General features: G+C 38.2%; 1 protein-coding gene across 1 annotated transcript; it reads right to left on the bottom strand.

The window, feature by feature from the left end:
- Nucleotides 1-13240: 13240 nt before the first annotated feature.
- Nucleotides 13241-16744, bottom strand: LOC309703975 (C-type mannose receptor 2-like). Its single transcript, XM_082528920.1, has 6 exons — nucleotides 16691-16744; nucleotides 15516-15568; nucleotides 15232-15272; nucleotides 14755-15129; nucleotides 14272-14625; nucleotides 13241-13810 (listed from the first exon to the last, which is right to left on the bottom strand). Coding segments are annotated over exons 2-6 (1119 nt in total). The 5' UTR covers nucleotides 15518-15568; nucleotides 16691-16744; the 3' UTR covers nucleotides 13241-13463.
- Nucleotides 16745-21995: the final 5251 nt, after the last annotated feature.

Raw genomic sequence — 21995 nt, 5'->3', positions numbered from 1 at the left:
AATGCTGCAGCAAGAGTCCTGACAGGGACTAGAAAGAGAGAGCAGATTTCTCCTGTTTTGGCTTCCCTTCATTGGCTCCCTGTTAAATCCAGAATTGAATTCAAAATCCTGCTCCTCACATACAAGGTCTTAAATAATCAGGCCCCATCTTATCTTAATGACCTTGTAGTACCATATCACCCTATTAGAGCACTTCACGTTCTGCTTTTAAGATTAGGCTTAAAACTTTCCTTTTAGGTAAAGCATATAGTTAGGGCTGGACCAGGTGACCCTGAATCCTCCCTTAGTTATGCTGCAATAGACGTAGGCTGCCGGGGATTCCCATGATGCATTGAGTCTTTTTCTTTCCAGTCACCTTTCTCACTCACTATGTGTTAATGGATGATCTGATATCGTCGTGTTGGTGTTGTTCCCAGATCATCATGAAAATGTTGTTCCAGGTTCAACATTGCAAGTGACCAATCACATTGTTTGGTCAGGGGGGACGACCGGCACTCTGAGTTGTGAGTAGTGTGCTGTTCAGAAGAGCAGTGCCACTGTGTGACTGCACGTAACAGTGCCTGGCACACGGGAGCACTGACTATGTGTCAGTACCACAGGCAATGAATCTGGAAGCTTAAATTAAGAAGAAAGAACAAAAGTTAGAACTGGAATATCATGTTCATGGAAGAGCCAGACAGGAGTATAGAACAGGCTTACTCTCTCCCTATTAAAACAAACTTAACCATCCTTGATAACTGTAATACCTTAGATTGTGTATATTTGCAGTATTAACTTAAATTTTTTTGTGATCACCCAAACACACATTGATTAAACTATCAGACCAGTCAAATTAGGTGTGATAAAGCACGGAGACATGGAGAACATTCAAGTTGATTTGCCTTTAGGAATGAACTTAAGAAAACATATAATGTAGATAATTAAGATCAAATGAAGCACATAGAATAGTAACGTAATGTAACACCCGTCCCACGTTCTAATGAGAGGGGCCCTGGGTTCCTGTTGTTACTTTTCTACTGATTTTTAATGCTTATGGTATAAAATATGCAATAAAACTACACTATATGGAAATAAATCACACACAAGCAGGTCAATGTGAATGATTAATTCACTAAAGTGAATTAATCATTCACTTTAGTGAATGATTAATTAACAACACAAAAGAAAATAAGTAAAATAGATAAAGTTTGTTAAACAATGGTAAGGTATCTACTTCAACAGAAACAAAATAATCAAATAATATTGTGGGCCCACACGCACTCTCACCAACACACACACACCTCAAGTGCTACAGTCTGTCTGCTAGCAAACCCCTCGTTGCAGGCCTGAGTCATGGCTCGGGTGCGTTGGGACCTAAAACAATATGGTCGCTTCACTTGTTGCCAAGCAGTAAAATAAAAAGCACATGCAAATAACAGTACTCCCACCTCCAGGCAGTTCAAGGGGATAGCGGGGAAACTGGATCAAAGCTACCAGCCGGCCGCGGCAGCAGCACTCACAGTCACCTTCTCCACGTGCTCCCACGTGAACACATAACTCCAGCACACCAGCAGAAGGGACATCTCTGACACGCCAGCAGGACGTCTGTCTCCTCCTACTGAATCACACAACCCCGCTAAATGCCAATTCACATGCGATAACATTCAATCTTAGCATTAGCTTAATAAATAAAAACAGAGCAGAACAAGAGCTTAGTGAATATGCTAGGCTACGCTAGCGGCTATGTTAGCAGCTGTGCAGTGGTACTCATACAGGCGGCATGTAAAGAAGCAACACTGACCTAAAATAATACAAAAATTAGATGATAGAAAAATCTTGGTCAGATAAACAATGATCTGTATTCAGTATATATTCTGGAAAAAATACTGCAAAAGTTTAATGAATCAGCATTGATCTGTGTTCATTTTAAATTTTAAACAGTATATTTGGTAAAACAATCCACTTACCCATCAGAATAAGCAGATACAGACTCCATCTTTGATCTGACAGATGAAAGTGATATTTTATTGCGCAAGGAAACAAAGATTTGAACAGAACTTCTTCGATTCACTTTATGCCAAGAAAGAAAGACAAGATGGTAGGGAATATGAAATATATGTGAACCATTATAAACCAGAATCAACGTTAATGTTTTTTTTAATAATTCAGCAGCTCATGAACAAGCTGATTGAACCATTAATGTTACTTATCTTGAAATCTCTTGGTACTTTGATTAATATTAGTAATAATTATGTATAATATGTTTTTTTTTCTTTTTTGAATACACAAATGTGCATTACACATCACCTCTGTACCACAAATATGTAATAATATTAAATGTTTTAAACTTACATGTGATAAATTATTCTCTATTCGATGTGTTCATGAGGACAGCTCTCAAGTAAATATTAAAATACACTCAAAGAGAGCTCTCTTTGTCCAGGTCAGGATTTGAATATGACATTTTAAAAAGTGCATCTGTTTCCTCTGACAGACTGACTCACAGATGGGGGAGGAAAGACTCATAAAAGGTGTCATTTACATGATGAGGAAACAGGAAAAAAGGTGCAGAAACCGCTGCACTGCTAACAGTCCAAGAAGCAAAAACATATAAACACGTCTTCCTTATTTATGCTGCTTAATAACTTCATCCATTATCTTAATCTGGGAGTGAGGCACAGGGAGAGCATGAACATTACATAAAATGAGTAGATAACATCCATCCTCTTAAAAACTTATCCAACTCAGACTTGCAGGCCAGCCTGGAGGATATTCCAGCTGTGTGTGTGTGTGAGGCTGCTTGCATTTATTTTATTATTATTCATATATTGTTTAACAAAACATGTAATGTTAAAGGGGGATATTGGACTCCATCCATTCGCTTATCCTTTTCAGGGTTGCGGGGGGCGCTGGAACCTATCCCAGCTGTCATAGGGCGAGAGGCGGGGTACACCCTGGACAGGTCGCCAGTCTGTTGCAGGGCTAACACACAGGGACAGACAACCATTCACACTCACATTCATTCATTCGCACATTCACACCTAGTGACAATTTGGATTTTCCAATTAACCTATCCCCGCAAGCTGCATGTCTTTGGACAGTGGGAGGAAGCCGGAGTACCCGGAGGGAACCCACGCAAACACGGGGAGAACATGCAAACTCCACACAGAAAGACCCCGGCCTGATGTTGGAATTGAACTCAGGACCTTCTTGCTGTGCGGCAACAGTGCTAACCACCGTGCCACCGTGCTGCCCGGATATTGGACTATCAAATCAAAATGATAAATTAAAAGTATTTCTTTGCACTTTTATATACATAAAAACTTGAGTAATTTTAAATAATTTGTACATTGATGGAAATTAGATTGAGTTTCTAACTCTAATTCTGCTTTCAGTTGTAATAAATTCTGTGCTGGAAATGGGAGATGAAGTACTAAGTACTAAGTACTAAGTCCTCAATCTCACCTATGGTGGTTTTAAGCTTTGCCATCTAATTGTACAAATAAACTTTCAAGATCCTAACCTTCCTTGAAGTCAGGTATTTTTGGTTCACCTACATGAAGGTTTTCTGCTCTCTGTACCAGAGCAGTTTGTACAACATGCAGCTGAGGCTGTGCATGGAGTGGTTGAGATGGAGAAGCGATTCTATGAGGTATAGCTGCAAAGCTGATAGCTGAGTCTAAGTCTCTTGCTTTGGGAAAGCTGCTGTTGTAGAAACGTCCCTCTGGACAGAAGGCTGATGAAGTTCAGAATATACATCATGTTGCAACTTTGGTTTACTATCGCTAGTGTTAAGGTTCAAATATTGAGGAAGGAGAGTACAAACAACCATGGTCCAGAACTTGGTCAAACAATTGACTTTAATGAAATACACGCGTGGGGGGACCAGCTCAGTTCGCCGACAGGGCTGATCTCCGACTTAATCAAAGCATAAACAGATATTTTATACCATCAGGGCTTGAATTTAATGACGCCCCCTCAACGTCAGATCCATGTCATACATGGGTCAGATCAAAACCACAATGACTTTTAACACAGTTACAAAGAACATTGTCTCCGTCTCCACGCCAGGTGCTTCCTTTCCCTTCTGACTTCCACTTCTCGTCTAGAACACCAGACACACATCCTGCAAGAAACTATTCCTCTTTTTGCAGGGAACCACCCCCCACACTGAAAAAAAATTGGAGTGACATTTACTTAAAAAAAAGCTAGGCAACTTTTTCCACACAGAAAGTGCTTGTAATCTTTACTCGGGCTATTTCTAAGTAATTAATAATTATAATATATAATAATAAGTAATAATTGTGGAGGTGGGGGTGTGCTACCACAGAAACCAAAAAAGCTCGGGCCAGCAGCATGTGTCCAAATTTCAATCAAAATCGTTCGATTTCATCATAAACAATCTGAAAACAAAGCTTTAAGTGTAAAATAACAAACTTGTCCTTTAAATAAGAGTGATACATTCTCAGTGTGTATGACCTCATCTTTTCCATTAGATTATGTAATTAAAATAATTAAAAATTTTACCTTATTCAGTGAGTCCAACATTGGTTTTATTTTGGTCCCTGCAGTCCCGCCCTTCCTTCAAAATATCTCCAGGAGTTTGGTGGTGTACCCGTCCAATCTGGACAAAAACGTTCGCTCCAGATGAATTGTGGTTATTCGCTTAAACTCCTCTTTGATCTGAAATGAGAGATAAAACACAAAATCATGTCAAAGATGACTCATGAGATCTCACATACACTTAGTTGCTGCATGAACAAGAACTGGATTTACCTGATTTTCACAGAACAGAGAAGGCCACCTCTCTAAGAGGTCTTGGATTGCGGGGCAATCCTTGACAACCTCTTTTCTTCTCATAGCGAAAGACTTCTCCAGTTTCTCATTAATTGCCCTCTCATTGTTCTTCTTCTTCATTTCCTTCAGCAAATCTAGTCTTTCCATCTCTAAGGTTTCCTCAGTCTCACCGAATGGCAGTGCTTGCAGATAGTTGACTTCAGCTTTTTTTGCCCTTTTAAAGCCTTTAAGTGAACCCTCTTCACTGGAGCATCGTCTCTTCAGTGTGTTCACCTCGAGCTCTGGAATTAGGGGTGGGTTTTTATAATCGATTCATCGATTAAAATCGATTCTGGCTTGGATAACGTAAAATCGATTCATTAAAATCCTGAATCGATTTTTTAATATAAATTTATTTTGTCCGAAATGCCAGAATCTCTGGTGACATCTCACAAAATTTCAAGAACCACCAAACAGTAAATGAGAGCAGGTACAGGGATTCTGCACATAGACTTAAACACACAGCGCGACCCGCGGATCAGAATCAGTTAGATGTTGCCTTTCTCACAGTCGGGGCTGAAAGTGAAAGCCGACAGCTCGCTGATCCGGGTCGCGCTTTGTGTTCACGCCCTTTATGCGCTGATTCTAAAGCTGTTAGTTTGATCTCTCTCCAAACAATATTGACCGAACCAGCAGCAAAAGAAGATCCAAACGCTTCACATAAACATCGTCATGAATTCACTCTTTTACTGTTTTGCTTCCATTGCGATGCGCAGCTCTCTCTCTCTCCCTCTCTCCCTCCCTCCCCCCCCCCCCTCTCTCGAACAGTTTCGCTTTCTTCATTATTCGCTTGCTTGTTACGCACAAGTCTACTGTTGCTTACAGCGCTGTCGGCCGCTGTTTTTTTCCCTTTTACATTCTTCCGAAAAGAAAACCTCATTTCTGCTGTTCAATACTGAACAAATTGAAACTTTTTAAAATTATTCAAAATGCAAAATGCTTAGCCGTGTGTCTAATAAAACCGCTGTAACGTCAGAGGCAATGTTCATTAATTAATGGTTTTCTTTCGTTTTTGATGTACTGCAGAATATTTTTATAAAATCCCAGGCCAGGAAAATCACCTTCATGTTTTTCTGTGTTTTATCTTCAGCTACTTTGACACAAAGGCATCTGCTGTGATGCTCACACCTTGGATAAAGTCTTGCGAGTGTCAGCTTCCTTTTTATAGATACAAAAATATGTAAATGTTCTGATCTGAATTATACTTCTGACTGTCAAAATTTCCCAGATTTAAATCGAATCGAATCGAATTAAATCGAATCGTGGATCGAATCGATTTGGGACCTTGTGAATCGGAATTGAATCGATTCTAGAAATCAGTGACGATACCCAGCCCTATCTGGAATGGCTAATTGGCGACCTCTTAACTTTGCCCTGTAGTTGCCCATTTTATACTTTATCCTCTGTTGCCAACCATATAAGGCCATTAAAAGACCCTGGCTCTTTGAGGCATGGGTATTTTGCTACCAAGGCTTCAGCAACAGCTAAAATCTGGACACCAGTTGGATATGCTGTGAAGCCAAATATAGTCTCTGCAAGCTTCTCAAGAATGCTACTAGTTACGCTTGGGTTGTTCAAAAGTGTGCCATCATTTTCATAAGCTTGCTTTCCTGCTTCCAGTGCAAGGTCTATATCATAAGAGAAGTCTGGTTTTTCAAACTTAAATGGCCATGGCTTAGACCTGTAGGATGGTCCACTCTCATCTGGGGAGGACAACAGGATTGTGTCGCATACAGATGAGGAGGAGCTTGCTTCTTTAGATAGTGGAACTGGAGATTCGACTTCTGACATGTCCACAGTAGTGAGACTCAAAATTACTGGTTCAGTTTTTACTACTTTGAGGTTAGCTTTATCTTGTACTTCCTCAATCGAGGTCAAAGTGAAGAACTGACTGTCGAAATCCATGTCCTGGTACATAACAGTGAATGGTCCTGTAATATCAAATGTCTCTCGAAGAACATCATTGAGGTCCTGAAGTGTGCTTGGGATGCCTGCAGGTAAAAGTAATTTGTGGACATCAACCTCCCCAAAAATGATCCGCAGTTTCGCTGAGGGTGCCATATCAACAGGAAGAAGCTGCAACAACAGAAGAGAAATACAGACATTTATTCACAAGCTTCTCTCCTCACATTTCAAAAGGATAGGCAAATGTGGTGCTTTAAAGTTGTCAGGCGTCTTCCTGCAAGGGTGTATGAAGTAAAGGATAAAAATGTTTAAGCTCTCTTTGCTCAAGTAACTGCACACTCCCTGTGTTCTCCAGCTCATAACTCCTCAGGTGTTCATTGTACCATGTATTTTGTTGTCTCACGAAAAAAGTCAGTTTGTTACAAATCACCATTATTTGTAACACTTCAGAAAAGTCAGGCAGTCCTGCAGTGGAACCACAACACAACAACATTCCCACTGCATAGTTGGTGCCTAAACTGCACACATTATTGGCAACATGCACAGCTGTAACAGCAGGGAATCTGCATTTCACCAGGTCTTTTAGATCATCCTTAAGCACATCTAAAGAGACCTCTGTTATTTTTGTGACTGCAAGTGATGGTTTGACAGAATGTGATTGATGATATCCAACCATGAGCTGGTGCTTATTTGCAAGGGACAGCAAAATATTCCTGAAACAACCAGTGTGTCTTACCACCTTCTTGAAAAAGCTGTGTTTGGCCTCGAATCTCATTGTCCAGAGGGCAGCTAGGGGGCCAAATTCCCGAATGAGCTGAGGATAGTGCTCAAGGAAATGGTGCTTGGGAATGAGCTTATGTTGGGGGAAAACATCAAGGAATCTGCTTCGGTGTTCTGAAATGATGCTGTCAAGATAGCAAATGCTTTCTTCAGTATGGGCTCGAGACATGACAAGGTCCATAATGTCTTTCAGTGTCATCAGCATCTGCCATACAGGCTCTTGTTGGGGTACTTTTAAACCTATAATCAGAGGCAAAAGACGTAATAAGCACCAATTTTCATGTGCGTTGCCCCCTACTGATTTTCGAGTCGAAAAGTTAGCAGGAATGACATGAGGGCGATTTGTTTTATCACTCCACTTGTATGGGAAATTGGAAATGGCATCATTCAGTTCCATGAGAGAAAAATATTTTTTCTTGATCAAGTTATCAAATGCCAAAGCCAGTTCCACTGGAACAATGCCCCCCAGCAGATCATGTAAAACATCTGGAAGGTAACCAGATGTAACATGAAAATGCTCAAGTTTTTCTGACAATGCACACTGTTTTTTTACACCATAACAATGAGGGTGATCTGGACTAGACACAGCTGCTTGTACATGCAGTGTATGTTGATCTTTGGTTCTTTGATGAAAAGACCCAGATCTCACTTCATTGGACTGAAACTTGGATCGCTCCCCAACACAAACCGGCAGATGTATGACCCTGCAAAGCTTTCGACAAATCCTGCCACAGAGTGCGCCCCCAAATTATCTGCCACCACACTGACCACAGTCCCTTTATTGGCTTTCCCTAACGCTGGAACAAAAAGACCATCTTTCTCCAAGCTTTGGATATCTGTTAACAGTGGCTCTAAAACTCGCTGGAATCCAAACTGCTTGGTGTCTTCAGCCTTACACAGAATTGCAAGGTAGATTGATGTCAATGTGGAACGTAACTGCACCGGAATGTTTCCCAACACCCAATAGACAGCTGTGACTTTGTGCTTTTTTCGAGATGTCCCAAGAGGATTACATACCTCAAAGTCATCAACGTACAGGATGAGACTCACTCTGTTCTCCTCTACAGAGAAAAACATGTTGTTTTGATAGTGAGATCCATCACAAAATGTCTGGTACTTAAAGTCATTTTCAGTTTTTTTTTTCACCTTCAAATGCATTTTCTTGAAAAGACTTACTTAGGACCTGCACCAAGGAGGGCAATATTGGGACATACTGGAAGGTTTTGCCCTTTTTTTTATCAAGTATGTGTTCTTCAACAACTGAAAAATGTTTCTTCATAAACTCTCTTCTCTTGTAATAAGTTGTGAAAGGGCCACCTGTCCCCAAGGCAGTACTTATAGGGTGTGTCTCACAAAGATTTTTCACTAAATCTGAGATAATGGCTGGATCCAGATCACAATTATGGCTTTTCAAGGTGGACACCACCACATCTCTTAAAAGTGGACCAGATGCAGAGGTGGATATAAACTGAAGCTCATCTACTATTTCATCAATGCATTTGTTTGGAACATTGAACATGCTTTCTAACTTTAAAAATAGATGGCCAAATTTCTCTTTCATATCTTGAAACAACTCCTGTGGTTCCCCATCCCAAAGCTCTAAGCTCGCTTCCACACAGGTCTCATCCTGAGCAAACATGGGTTCATTAGGTTTGCTTTTTAATACTTCAGTTTTAAAATCCTCAAGGGTGTGTGACTGGTGTTTTCTGTGTCTATGTGTAGCAAAGGTGGAATAAATATTTGTACTGAAGTTGCAGTTTTTGAAAACACATGCAACTACTTCAAACTTCCTTAAGTGGTTGTTAAGATGCTCAAAAAACTGCTTCTCTGAATTAAAAAAAAACAGAGCCGCAAAGTAGACAAGTAAATGAAAGAGGTCCACTTTGTGTGACCATCTTCACATGGTGTCGAGACAAATGGGTCTTAAGGGCATTAAATGTTTTAAACGAGCAAGGGCAATCAGTGTGAAGACAAGGGACTGACTGGCTGCGACCACCATTTCCATGCTTTAGTCTGTAGTGTTTTAACAATCCCAACCTCTTCTCTGACTCAAAGCTACATATCTTACACATCCATCTCATGTTGTGGCACCTTAAACAGACAAATTGACCATCTCAAAATTAAACCAAACTGCCACACAAAGCAATTATGTGACAAGTTAAACCTAATTGTTACTAATTTGATTGAGTTCAAATTAGCAGTCAGAAGGTCCTATGTTCTGTAAAAAAAAGAAAAAGAAAAAAGGTTATCTATAGGCTTTTCAACTAATTTCTACTAACTCAAGGATGCACACTGATATTAATTTATTTTTTTTTTTACATATGTTAGCTCAGTGGCAAATTTAAAACAGGTCAATATGAAGACTTGAGTGAAATCGTTTTTTGTTTGCTTTGGTTTTTTTTTTCAAAATACACCTCATGGCAGCGGTGCAGCAATTATTTTAAACTGGACCGTGGTCGTTTTATTCACAAAGACGTTAGTTAAGGCAGCAGGCGTGTGTTGTTTAGGTGGCCATCTAAGCTGTAAAGTGCTGTGGGAAATTCTGGACATACCTCCTGCCAGGAAAGTTAGTCAGCAAGTCTAGCAGGAAAATACACTATTTGCTAGCGCAGCTGCTTTCAGTGCGGAGAAACTGACTTAAGTAGGTGAGCCAACAGGAACGTACAAAGTTTGTTCTGCTTAAAAATTACATTCATGGTTCCACTTCTTCCCGTTTCCGTCAAGTCTGCCAACCGTCGAAATGTGGACCATGGTATGTCTGAAGAAAGACCGCTCAAATGTGGGGAGGGGCTTTGACGTCATGCTCCGAATGCAGAGAAGGTGGCCATATTCACTGATGTCACTCCATTACATTTTACTTGGAAATATCAACTAATTAAGCCAATGAATTGGTTTAGTGAATATTACTTGGATCGAATGATTCAATTTACATACAAAACTGAGGACACATAATTACAAACAATCCTCAAGTAATGCACTACAAGAAAAACTGCTATTTTAGAGTAATAGCACTGAATTTGTATTTTTTTTGTAAAATTTATATAGCTAATTGAAATAATAACTACAGGGCCAAAATAACATTATTTTCAGTGCACCCTCATAATGCTTAATTGACGGAATCGACTTCAATTTAAAGCGCGTGTAAAAAAAAAATGCACAGAAGTCAATCATTGTTCTACAATAATTAAATAGATTCAACATCTTTCTTCAACAGAATTGCAAAGGAAAAAGTACTGTAGCTTTCTAGATTATAAATTTGACTTAATAGTTATACAGTAATGGACTTCTATACATTTTACATCAGATGACAACTTTGGTTGTAAGATTCAGATAATTATTTATTAAAAGCTAGACATGACAATTAGAAAGAAAAGTATGTCTTTGTGCCCCCTTTTCCCTGTTCATGCCCTATCGGCCCCCCTGGCTAAACTGTGCTAGATCCGCCCCTGCACAGTTACCAGCCGTCAGCTGCGTAGAAAAGGATCCTGGTGTAGAAAGTAATATTAAATAAATTCTAACAGCAGCTTATCAAGGTTAAACGTGCTGCTGTTGTTCAGCTGCTGGTTTCCTCTTTCTGGCGCAAAGTGGGCCAAAAACAAAGAAGAGAGATGGACTCACGACAGAAAAGCCGATCAGCTGATCATTAAGCAGTTTCATGGAGAGGGAGGGAGAGAGAGGCAGTCGCTCCATATATCGGTTGTTAAGCTTATCGTGGGAATGCTTTACAAACATTCAGAGATGAACTTACACACTTGCTTTACTTCTCTCTGGGATAACTTCCTCCAAGATGAAATGCCGGTTTGGAAACGAGGCTCCAAATGCTCAACCAGACCGCTGACAGGTCTGGCATGCCACAGCAGCTCTATCACCAGACGCATACTGCTAAGCTCATGAGCTGGGTTACGCTATGACGCAAGTTTTGTGAGGCACTTTTGTGATATTTAATGGATTAGATTACATTTTTTATTTCTCTCCGATATCCGATCCAGTAATTTAGGTCAGTATCAGACCGATACCAATACTAAAATCGGATCGGTCCATCTCTAATTATCGCTCAGCTGTTTAATGTTTTTATTAACAGTATTGTTTCTGTTCTTTTGGATCATCACATAAATTCTCAAATTTCATCAAAGAGATCAGGTTCAGAAAGTTCTTTACTCACAACCCCAACTGTTATTTGCTTAGGTCGTACCGCTGGTTCAAAATCATCCTCATCAGCCATCTGGCTCAGCTTTTTTCCACCTTCTCCTTCTTCCATGTCAGCAAGGGAGCTTATCCTTGTCTCACAGATTTTTCTACATCCTACTCCTTTCTTTTAGCCTGTTTTCATCTTTAATTCACAGACATAATTAATCCCACTTCTGGCACCATTGTTACGCAGAGAGGTGTGGTGTGGAAAACAGCAGACATCACTCTGAACAGACAACAACATTAGTTTATTGGACAATCTTTCACACATCAACTTCCAAAACTGCAACCCACTAATCTCTCCCACATCCCACAGTCCACCTTTACACACTCTCAAGCAAAGCCTTCTCAATTCAAACTGGCCTATGAGACAAAGAACATGAGTTTTCACAAATAATCATAACATTATAAATCACATGTCATATATGCACATACACAATTTAAAGGTAATTTCACACTTCTCGAATTACTTTAAATTTCTGCAAATGGTTGAACAACCAAACTCCTACTCTTTCCAGCTCACATCCTATAAAAGATCTGGTTTGACCTGGTTACTTACACCAAACATTTCACTTCTATCTTCATGCACAGGTTTCTTTAGCACTCATTTTACATTTTAAAAAGCCCACCATAGGTGAGTTGGGGAAGGACTTAAATATTTGTGTTTCCTAACATGGTCTGTAGTAGAAACCTGTAAAATCACATTAGCATCGTGTATTATTTGCTGTGGATAAAGTGTAACAGTCACATCTGTACACGCATTAGAAATGTAATACATGTTTACTCTGGTGTGAACCTGTAAAGCCACTAGATGGTACTGTTTGGCTGTCATAGTCTATGTGAATACTCTCGAATTTGTTTTGGTTTCTGAACTACACTACAGTGAAATAACAATTAAATACATTGATTTAAATGATGACTTTCTTTTTAATAGCTCATATTTGTCTTTAGAGAGGTCTGTGGTTGACGCTGCTATTTGTTGCTTTTTCAACTCCTTTGTTGTTGCTGTAGATGTGGTGGCTTTAAATCTTGGAGCTTCACTGCTGAAATATTCAACTCTCACCCCAGGTGAAAGCTTGCCATGAATGAACCACAAGTGGAAGGTTTCTATTGGTGGAAAACGTCATAAAACACTAGAAAAGATGTTGTCATGAACTCTGTTTCAGTTCACTCTGTGTGTCTGTTGGAGAGTTTTGTGTTGGCTAATTTTAAATGTTATTTGAAAACACAGTGCAATTGGTTTCCTAATGATTTAAAATAAATATTAATATGCTAATCTGTGTAGAAATAGGTGCTCAGAGAACTACTGTAAGTAGTGTAGACTGTTACACCTGCAACTCAGTTTATTTGTCCTCACAGACGCAAATGATCCGTTTACAACATGTCGCTTCAAATACATAATTATGAAAAAAAGAGTAGTTTTAAGTCTTTTCTGCCATGAATTGTCCTGAATTCTCAGTGAGATTGATTTATATCATATGGTAAATATTAAAGATTAAAAATATTAAAATACTTTATTTATATTTATTCAATTGCTATTTCTATACTCAAAAAATAACAGCAAATATAATAAACAAAACATCTAACAATAAAAGTGTAAAAACTGAATAATGCAGCAATTGTGAAGTAAGTAAGTCTAATATCACTGAATCAGACAGTCAAGAAGAAACTAAGGAAACCAAATTTAATGAAGAACACGAAAAGTCTAAAAAATACGAAACTACACAATCAAACAATTTCACCTCAGAGTGAAATCTTTAAGTTATGATTAAATCTTATTCTAAAGAACAAATAAAATTATATTTCTCATTGTCTCTCTGACTGACCCACTCATACTGTCCTCCACTCTGCATGCCCACAGCCCTGCCACAATCCTCAGTCTTTCCCTCTCTGCTCCACTTCTCATAACAGACCAGCTTGTCATTGACCCAGAACCACAGATCCAGAGTGCAGGAGTAGCGCAGGCCGAGCCAGACAAAAGGACTCGAGGCATTCTTGGCTCTCACCTCTGCCCATCTCTGTTGGTAAGGGTTAGTGATGGAGACCAGTCCCCTGTGAGACTCTCTGCAGTAATCCAAGGCCTCCTTCCAGGTTTTGTTTTCTTTGATCAGGATCAGCTTATCTGCCATAAAAACAAAATAACAGGTTCAATTGAATCTATTGAACTGTACAATTGAGAAATTCTATTAACTGTTTATTTTGTTCTAAAAAAAAAAAAAAACTATGGAAAGTTTGTGTGTTTCTCTACCCTCAGTAGAACAAAGTGTGATAATAGTAACAATCCTCACTCAGGTCAACAAGATCCTCAAATATTCAACTTCTTTACAGACAAGAGAGACTTTAAAAAAAAAGTGGTTCAACAGTTGCTGTAAGTTATCCCACAGATAATTAAAGTGATTTGGCTGCATTCATAAACTCATAAATTCATTCATGTCTTAGAAATTCATTTGTAAAAGAAAATCATACATCATCCATAAATAGGTTGTATAAACATATACAACATGTTCAGCTGGATCTTGTCAGTGATTCCAGTGATCCTCCTTTTAGAGAAAACCAGTCAGACACATGTTGATAAAAACTCACCATCATAACAGAAGAAGGGTTTTTCTTTGTCACATTCATCAGAGCTCCATTTTCCTGATCTGTTTAACAGAGTCATAGCACATGTCTTGTTGCTTTGTTCATCATTGAATAACTCCATATCCCAGTATCTGAAAGAGAAATCACTCCCATCTGACCACCTCCAGCTGTCTCTGAACAGACCAACCCATGCTCTAAAAGGAGTTGCCTTCGATTTCATAAGGGCCTCAATTTCTTCTCCATCTACCTGATCGAGTCCACTGGCCAAGTCAGTGTAATTATATCTGCAGTAGCTCTGAGCCTCTGTCCAGTTCTTATACTCCTCAATCAAATATGTTTTATTGTCTTTCTTCATTCCTGTGAAACCAACATAAAAAACACACAAAGACATCCCCCAATAATTTATCTTTAGAAACCCTCCACCTTTTTAATCACATGTGATAACATCACATTTCATACTTTTTATTTATTTTCACATCTCCTCACCATCATAGCAGATGAACCACATAGTACTGTCACATGAAACATCTACCAGCTTGTCTCTTTTCCTCCCACAGTTTCCAGGCCCAGGTTCAGTTTCTTGTCTTCCATTCTGATTCCAGCTGCTGTCATTTTGAATGTATTCCACTCCTGGCAGAGACCAACGCCACGTCCTGTTTCCACCTGTGTTGTTGTTCAGTCCAATCCAGGCTTCTCCTTGATTCTGTGCGGAGTTACGGAGTCTGCTCATGTCTGTCATGTCAAACACTTTGGCCAGGTCTGTATATTTCTCTCTGCAGTATGTCTGTGCTTCAGACCAGCTCTTGTTTTCTGCAATAAAGTGGTACTCATACAGGCGGCATGTAAAGAGGCAACCCTGACCTAAAATACAGAAATATGATAAACATAATATATGTTCTGTTAGAAGAAAGCATTCAATGAGCAAACTCAAACTCGACAGCACTGGTAAAATTATCTACTTACCCATCAGAATATGCAGAAATAATATCCAGTGCATCTTAGCCCTGTCAGATGAAAATGAAAATAAAGATTCCAACAGATTTTGTGTGCTGGACTAATGCATGTATGTCACAATTCTTCTCTGTTCATGGAGATATTTAGAACATGTTAGGAACATGCAAATTAGGTTTGTTCTTCCTACAAAATGCACAGACTGTCACTACAGCACAAACTAGATGAGTGAGACATTCAGCTGACAGTAATGACTCCATCTGTGAAAGGAGAGGTTTTTAACATTAAGAACTTACATGGTTTTCCCGTTGACTCTGCTCGCTCTTGTCTCGCCCTTCTTTTCTTGCTCCTGTATTATGCTGTAATGTAAGCCTTGATTACTTCATTAAAATCAGAATTTAATATTTAATATTAAAATAAATTAAATGTAATATTAAACTTGTGACATTATAGAAATGAGCTGCAGATCCATAATTACATGCATTGGTGCCAAGAATAAAGATATAATAGTGTTAACAGGGTTACCAATGCTTTTGCAGTGACACCTGCTTTCATTGTCTGTCTCTGGTTCTCATGCTGCCTAAAGACTCAAAAATCTTTCTTTTATGGGGAAATAAAATATTTGCATTACTTCTATGTTACATAATTTATTCTTCTACATGATCCCAGGGGTGTTCTAAAAAATAAAAGGATGCCCTATTCAAATATCCTGTAGTATTCAAATCATGAAAACCATCTACACAACAGCATGCCAACAAAACTGTGTCCATTAATTTGTCCAGTTCAAAACTTAATCTAATATTTTATTTTGAAGTTCATTCATTTATCAGACCAGGGTTCATTTTCCCAGTCCTCAGCTGTCCCAACATTAGCTTTGCTGATGTGAGTAGAAGCTGATCTACTTCATGAGCCAACATGCTGTGCACAGTCCAGCACAAATCTAAAAGATAACCTCAGCTTTTTATATGCTGCAAACAAGGAATGTCAGTCTGCAGCAATGCTGCTCATCTTTATGTTCTTCAAGGAAATCAGAGAAAACCTTAGAAAATCAGAGAGTGAAAAACTCTGACGATAAACTCTGTGTGTTTCTGTAACACTGAGAAAAATGTGTTTTAAAAAAATAATGAACTAACACTCGGTTATTAGTCTCTGTTACTGTCATGGTGCATGCTCAATCATCCAGGTAAGTAAGTTGGAGTCTCTGTTACTGTTAGATATCATTTCCCCAAGAAAAGTACATTTCTGCATTGTGGACATCTTTGAAACACTGTAAAGTCAGCTCATGAAGTATCTGAAGTTTTCGGGTGCTGGCATGTCACTCACGATGTTACGGTTAGCCAAAAATCATTTTTACCCACCTTTGATTTCCTGTAATGATGAAAATTATAATAAATGTGCCATAAATACAGCTTTAAACTGCACCTCTGCATTCCATCATGAGCATGTAATGGCGTTAAGATTTTATACTTACATGTGGTTAATTCTTCTCTTCTTCTTTCACTTTGATATGTCTTCTGGATGCACTCATGAGGATTGTCACAAATATTGCTTCTTATACTAACTTTTTGCTCAGGTCAGAATTTGAATATTAAAATACAGACGTTTCAAATATCTCTTACTCCCATGGTGATGCACAGATGGAGAGATTTTCTGTAAAGGTTATGTTACACTCATTTACATGATGCAGTGGAAATAGGAAAAAAGAAGAGGACTACCCAGAGAAAAAACCATGAAGTGTAATTCTGAAATATGCAGGTTGAGTTGAGTGTTGTGTTTCTCACAATCTGTAGTTGACCTTTTTTTTTGTTACTTGTATGAAAATGTGATAATCATTTAGATAGCTTGCAGGTAAATTATATAATGCAATGGGGGAAAAAAACAAAAATGCACCACCGAGTTACCGAGAGCAGAACGTGTCATTTTCATGCACTTGTAATAACTGTTAACTGTTTTTATGTCAACACTTTGGCCATGCTGATTCCTGCAGTATCTCATTTTATTCTCTTGAGTATAGTATATAATTAAATAGGTATTCATATTCAAATTTGTTCAGTGTTTATGTTGGCAGAAGGAAAAAACTGACTTTTAAAGTCACAAGATTTCACTTTAAGATGCTACCATATATATGTACTATTTGAAAGACTGCAGTCTGGTGGTGGAACTGAACTCAGGTTCTTCTCGCTGTGCGGCAACAGCGCTAACCACCATGCCACCACTGCATATCAACAATCAGCAAATAAAAAGTGTATCAAAAGTGAATGGTATGTGGTAGGAAATATGCAAACCATAGTCCAAATGAAGACAGCATTATTGAAAGTCGTCCATTTAATCTTGATTATGGTGTGTATGCTGTGAGCATGAGAACTTCTTCAAAGAACTTCTGTATTATCAACTCAATATTTTTTCCCTTGTTTAAAAATAAATAAATGAATGAAAAAAAAAAGCCTCACTTCTAAAAATAAAATCTCTTATTTCCATAATGACACAACATTAGGTCATTTACCTAATGCAATGGTTTAAAATAGGACACAAGAAAAAGAAACACTTTCATTAGATCTGTATCTTTCTCTGGTATCTGGGCTTCATGCCAGGTTTGTTGTCTTGTATTAAAGGTCTTATTTAAGGTTTGTAGTAGATAAAAGTATAGATTTTTGTTTTTAAAAGTATGCAAATAAAGTGTAACTTTCCAGAATAATGACAGTCATCTAGTTTTTCTTTAGATTACATTAATTACACAAGAAGAAATAAGGTTTGCTATTCTTCTTCTTCTATTGTATTCTTGCAGTGAATTATTCTCGAGGTCAAAGTCAGTATGACAAATGCTTTGGTAGGAGGAGGGCAAACAGAAGCAGACTGTGTCATGTGTTTGTTTATTGAAAGCAGAAGTGAAGTTGCTAGTCACTCTGCCTAGTTTACATCAATACATCAGCCATTAACTGAGAAATGAAAAGTATGTGGATGCTGAAAGCGACTTTGGTCCACCAGTCAAACATTAAAGATAAAGTATGCAATTTTCTGAGGTAACTTAATACACAGTTCATTGCAGATATTTGGGTATGATCTATTTAAGTCCCACTGCTCCCTTCTACCAGATTTGGCTCATCACTTCAATGCAGTTTTTTATTTGTGCTTTTTTTTTTAAATCTAAGGCCAAATAACAACAACAGTGACCTCAAGACACTTCATATTGTGAGGTAAGACCCTACAGAAACACACAGAGAACTCCAAGAAAAAACAGCTAACAGTTGTATGGCTCTACAAAGGGTTGTGGGAGTTTATACTTAGAAAGTTGTTTACCTCTGAGGTTTTCATCTTGGCTTATCTATAAGGCTGGTCCATCCACAGCTTGCTGCAGAGGGTTATATCCTATCCCACTTCCAATAGATCTCTGCTGGGGAGAAGTCCAAGGATACTGGCTTTCCCCGAAATGCACAGGGTAAGAAACTAAGAAGGTGTGTAGAGAATTCGGTGATATTGTTTACTTTGTTTATGGTTGTTATTAATTCTCTTTTATGTTACAATCCTCCTTTTTACCTATCTAACTTAAGTCTTGTATTCTAACACTCACAGGATTTTCAGCAGTTAATTATTTGTATTAATAAACCAAGGGGGAGAAAATACTGGTTACCTAGTGTGTTGTTAACATCCTCCCATTGCTCATAATTATCTATAGTGCAGCACTTGTTAAAGCTTGTAATGTGAATTATTTTGATTCGGCACCATCTGCTGCTAAATTTCTGAATGACTTGTGATAGAGCTAGCAGTTTTTCTAGAGCACAGTGATAAAAGGATAATACACTGCTATTATCATATTATTACTGTAATAATGTAGGAATTAAGCACTAACAATCATGTTAAACCTGCTAAACCTGAGAGACTTGCGTAGTGTTATTATTTGTATCTATCTATCTAGATTCTAGATCAGGAGTGCAGGCTACATACAGCCCACTTTGATCTTAAGCGACGAGTAAAACTCAATTTTCCATCAGTGTAAAGAAGTCACATATTTAACTGTTTTTCTACATGTTAAAGAAAAAGTTGCTGTGACAAAGAAAGAAATCTGTCTGCAGGACTCTTTGGACTCAAATTGTGATAAATAAATTACAAAACAACTTCTAGTAACTCTTTTTACAGACTGTCCAGTTTAAAAAAACCCAAAAAGATTTCTAGTAGGAAGTGAAAAACATAAACTTTTCTGTTTTGCACAAAGTTACAGAGGTTTTATTAGAGACATATATGTCTCTAATAAAACCTCTGTAACTTTGTGTTTAAAATAGAAAAAAAAAACACTCTGTAACTAAGTGTTTTGCAATTTGGCGTAATTATTCAAATTTTCTGTGGTACTGTAAAGCAGAAATTAATAGGCAAGCAAATAAGGCAGAAAATAGATATTTTTGTTGGGAAACTAGTCTGGAAGCATAATGAGAGATAGAGCTGTGAAGGAAGGATTTTATCGTGGTAGAAGCGAGACAGGCAGTATGTGGGCAGTCATAACAATGTTTGTCAACCGTGAAGTGTAGTTGCCTTCTTTTGCTGCTGGTTCAGTGAATTTTGGTTGAAAATCTGGAGTTTCAGAATCTGTGAGATGGTCACTGAAATGGTTTTATTAGCTTTTAGCAGAGATTGTGAAGTTTCTGTGGATACCACACATGTCAATATTTAAATAACAGATCTGGCAGTACATCACTCTCATCCCTGGTACATTGAGGTTTAAACAAAAAAAAAAATAGTTTACAGTCAGCGTGCACATTTCAGCAGCATACAGTAAACTCATTTTAATTAAATCATGCACAACTTTTGTTGGCCACGTAAAATGACTTGAGTTTGACACGTGTTTTAAATAGATGCATAGAAAGATTTCGATTTTTTTCTGAGAAAACCCCCCCCCATTAAAGATACCAATTTACTTTCATTTCACAAGCTCATTTAGTAACTGTTTTACGTTTGCATTGATGATATAAACAAAAATAAAATATAATTACCTACAAGTTCAATAAATATGCTCTAGCATTTTTGGGGCGCAAAATCAATGTTTTTACACCTGTAATTGTCAGCGTCAATTTAAAACTTCATGTAAATATCTGCTGACTTTATAATTAGGCACTGTTACGAAATTAGTTTCACCCCGGTTCTTTTTTATTCCTCGAGGCATCCAGAGACGGCACCGGACTCAGTAGTCATTTCACAAAACCGTTATTCATCTTCATTTAAGCATGCATCTTCTAGAAGGGGAGATGTGCAAGGCCTCTGCAGATCTTCCCTCCTTTTGTTTGTTACAGTCAGCTTTATAGAAGCGACCCCATCATAAAACCCCCATGGTGTGCTGCAAACTCTGTGTCTGTGTGTGTATGCACGAGCACGTGAGTGAGTGTGCATGTAGGTGTGGGTGCGTCGTAACAGTCAAAGCACTGTGTATGTGTGTCTCTGTATACGTGACTTCCTGGGGGTCATAAAAGTAATCTCCTCACCCAAGCTACACCAAATTCCTCTACACAACATACAAAACAGAGTTAATATAGTACAAACACTGAGAGCCCCACTCTGCATCCACTGGGCCATTGGCCTCTTATCGTCTTACATTTACAGATAAGCATGTGGAGAGTCTCCTGCAAACCTGCTTCTAAGTTATAACAATTATGAGTTTTTATTGAAGGTACAAGCATCAGCATCAGCAATCCCCAACTGTAGCTTCCCGTCTCCTTTTATGGCAGGCAGACCCCCAGTGTCCATAAATTCCTTTCTCTCTAAACAATTACACACACTCTCAGGCTACAACTAAGCCAAACTAAAACACACAGACAAATCCTTCCTTATTCCTCTGATCTAAACAAATTTAACACATCATATTATAATAATTATTTTCTTGTACTCACAGCACTAATTCTGGGAGAAACCCATGCAGCACAGTTATTGTACAAAATACAAATTCCAGGTGAAAGGGGACCAGCTGAGTTATATTCAAATCTGGGGACCCTTTAATGCAATGATGCCAAACAGTGCACCATTGTGCCAACTTTATTGGCTTAGTTTTAAAAAAATCTATTTACAAATTGTTTGTTCATTGAATTTAACTAAGCCTACAGCGAAATAGTATTATTTATGTATTATATACCTATAAATATAGATATATTAACATATTGATGTTATTATAAAATGTGAAAAAACAAAAACTGAAATTTTGATCCATAGATTAACCAGTAATTTAAGCTGTTAATAATGTTCTGCCATTTAGTTAATTAGTTAACAATGTCAGGTTTGTGCACATCATAAATAGCCTTAGCACATTGTTTAAAGAAGGTGACCTCAGCAAGAGGTCATGTTAGGATGTTGCCCCCACATATTGCACATTTAATGGCCGGTGTTGCTGTTTGTCTTCAGTTTTTCAAGTGAGATGGAAACTGATGTTGACTCACTGCATCTTTGAAATGTTTAGCTACCATTAGCATAATACAGTGAGGCATCTTGTATTTAATGTGCCAGAAAAAAAAGACTTGGTACATCCCAGTATTTGAAATGCAGCATGCCAAAATACCAGGAATTTCTTCTGTATCAGTTGCATTTTGCAGCCAGCACCCACACAGGATTGTGATAAATGTACTGTTTAATTATAGTTAACCTATTAAAGAGTTCTTCACATCATGACGAGGGAGCTCTTGGGAACCAAAGCAAACTATAAGATAAATATTACGTATTGGTCCATTGTAAGAAGGAAAAAACATGGATCTTTTAGTATACAAGACACCTTTGAACATGCACCTACACAAAGGGCGGGGATA

This window comes from Aulonocara stuartgranti (assembly GCF_965226115.1).
Source record: "Aulonocara stuartgranti genome assembly, chromosome: 3".
Taxonomy (NCBI): domain Eukaryota; kingdom Metazoa; phylum Chordata; class Actinopteri; order Cichliformes; family Cichlidae; genus Aulonocara; species Aulonocara stuartgranti.
The sequence above is the reverse complement of the archived record's forward strand: the minus strand, read 5'-3'. Positions and strand labels throughout refer to the sequence as shown.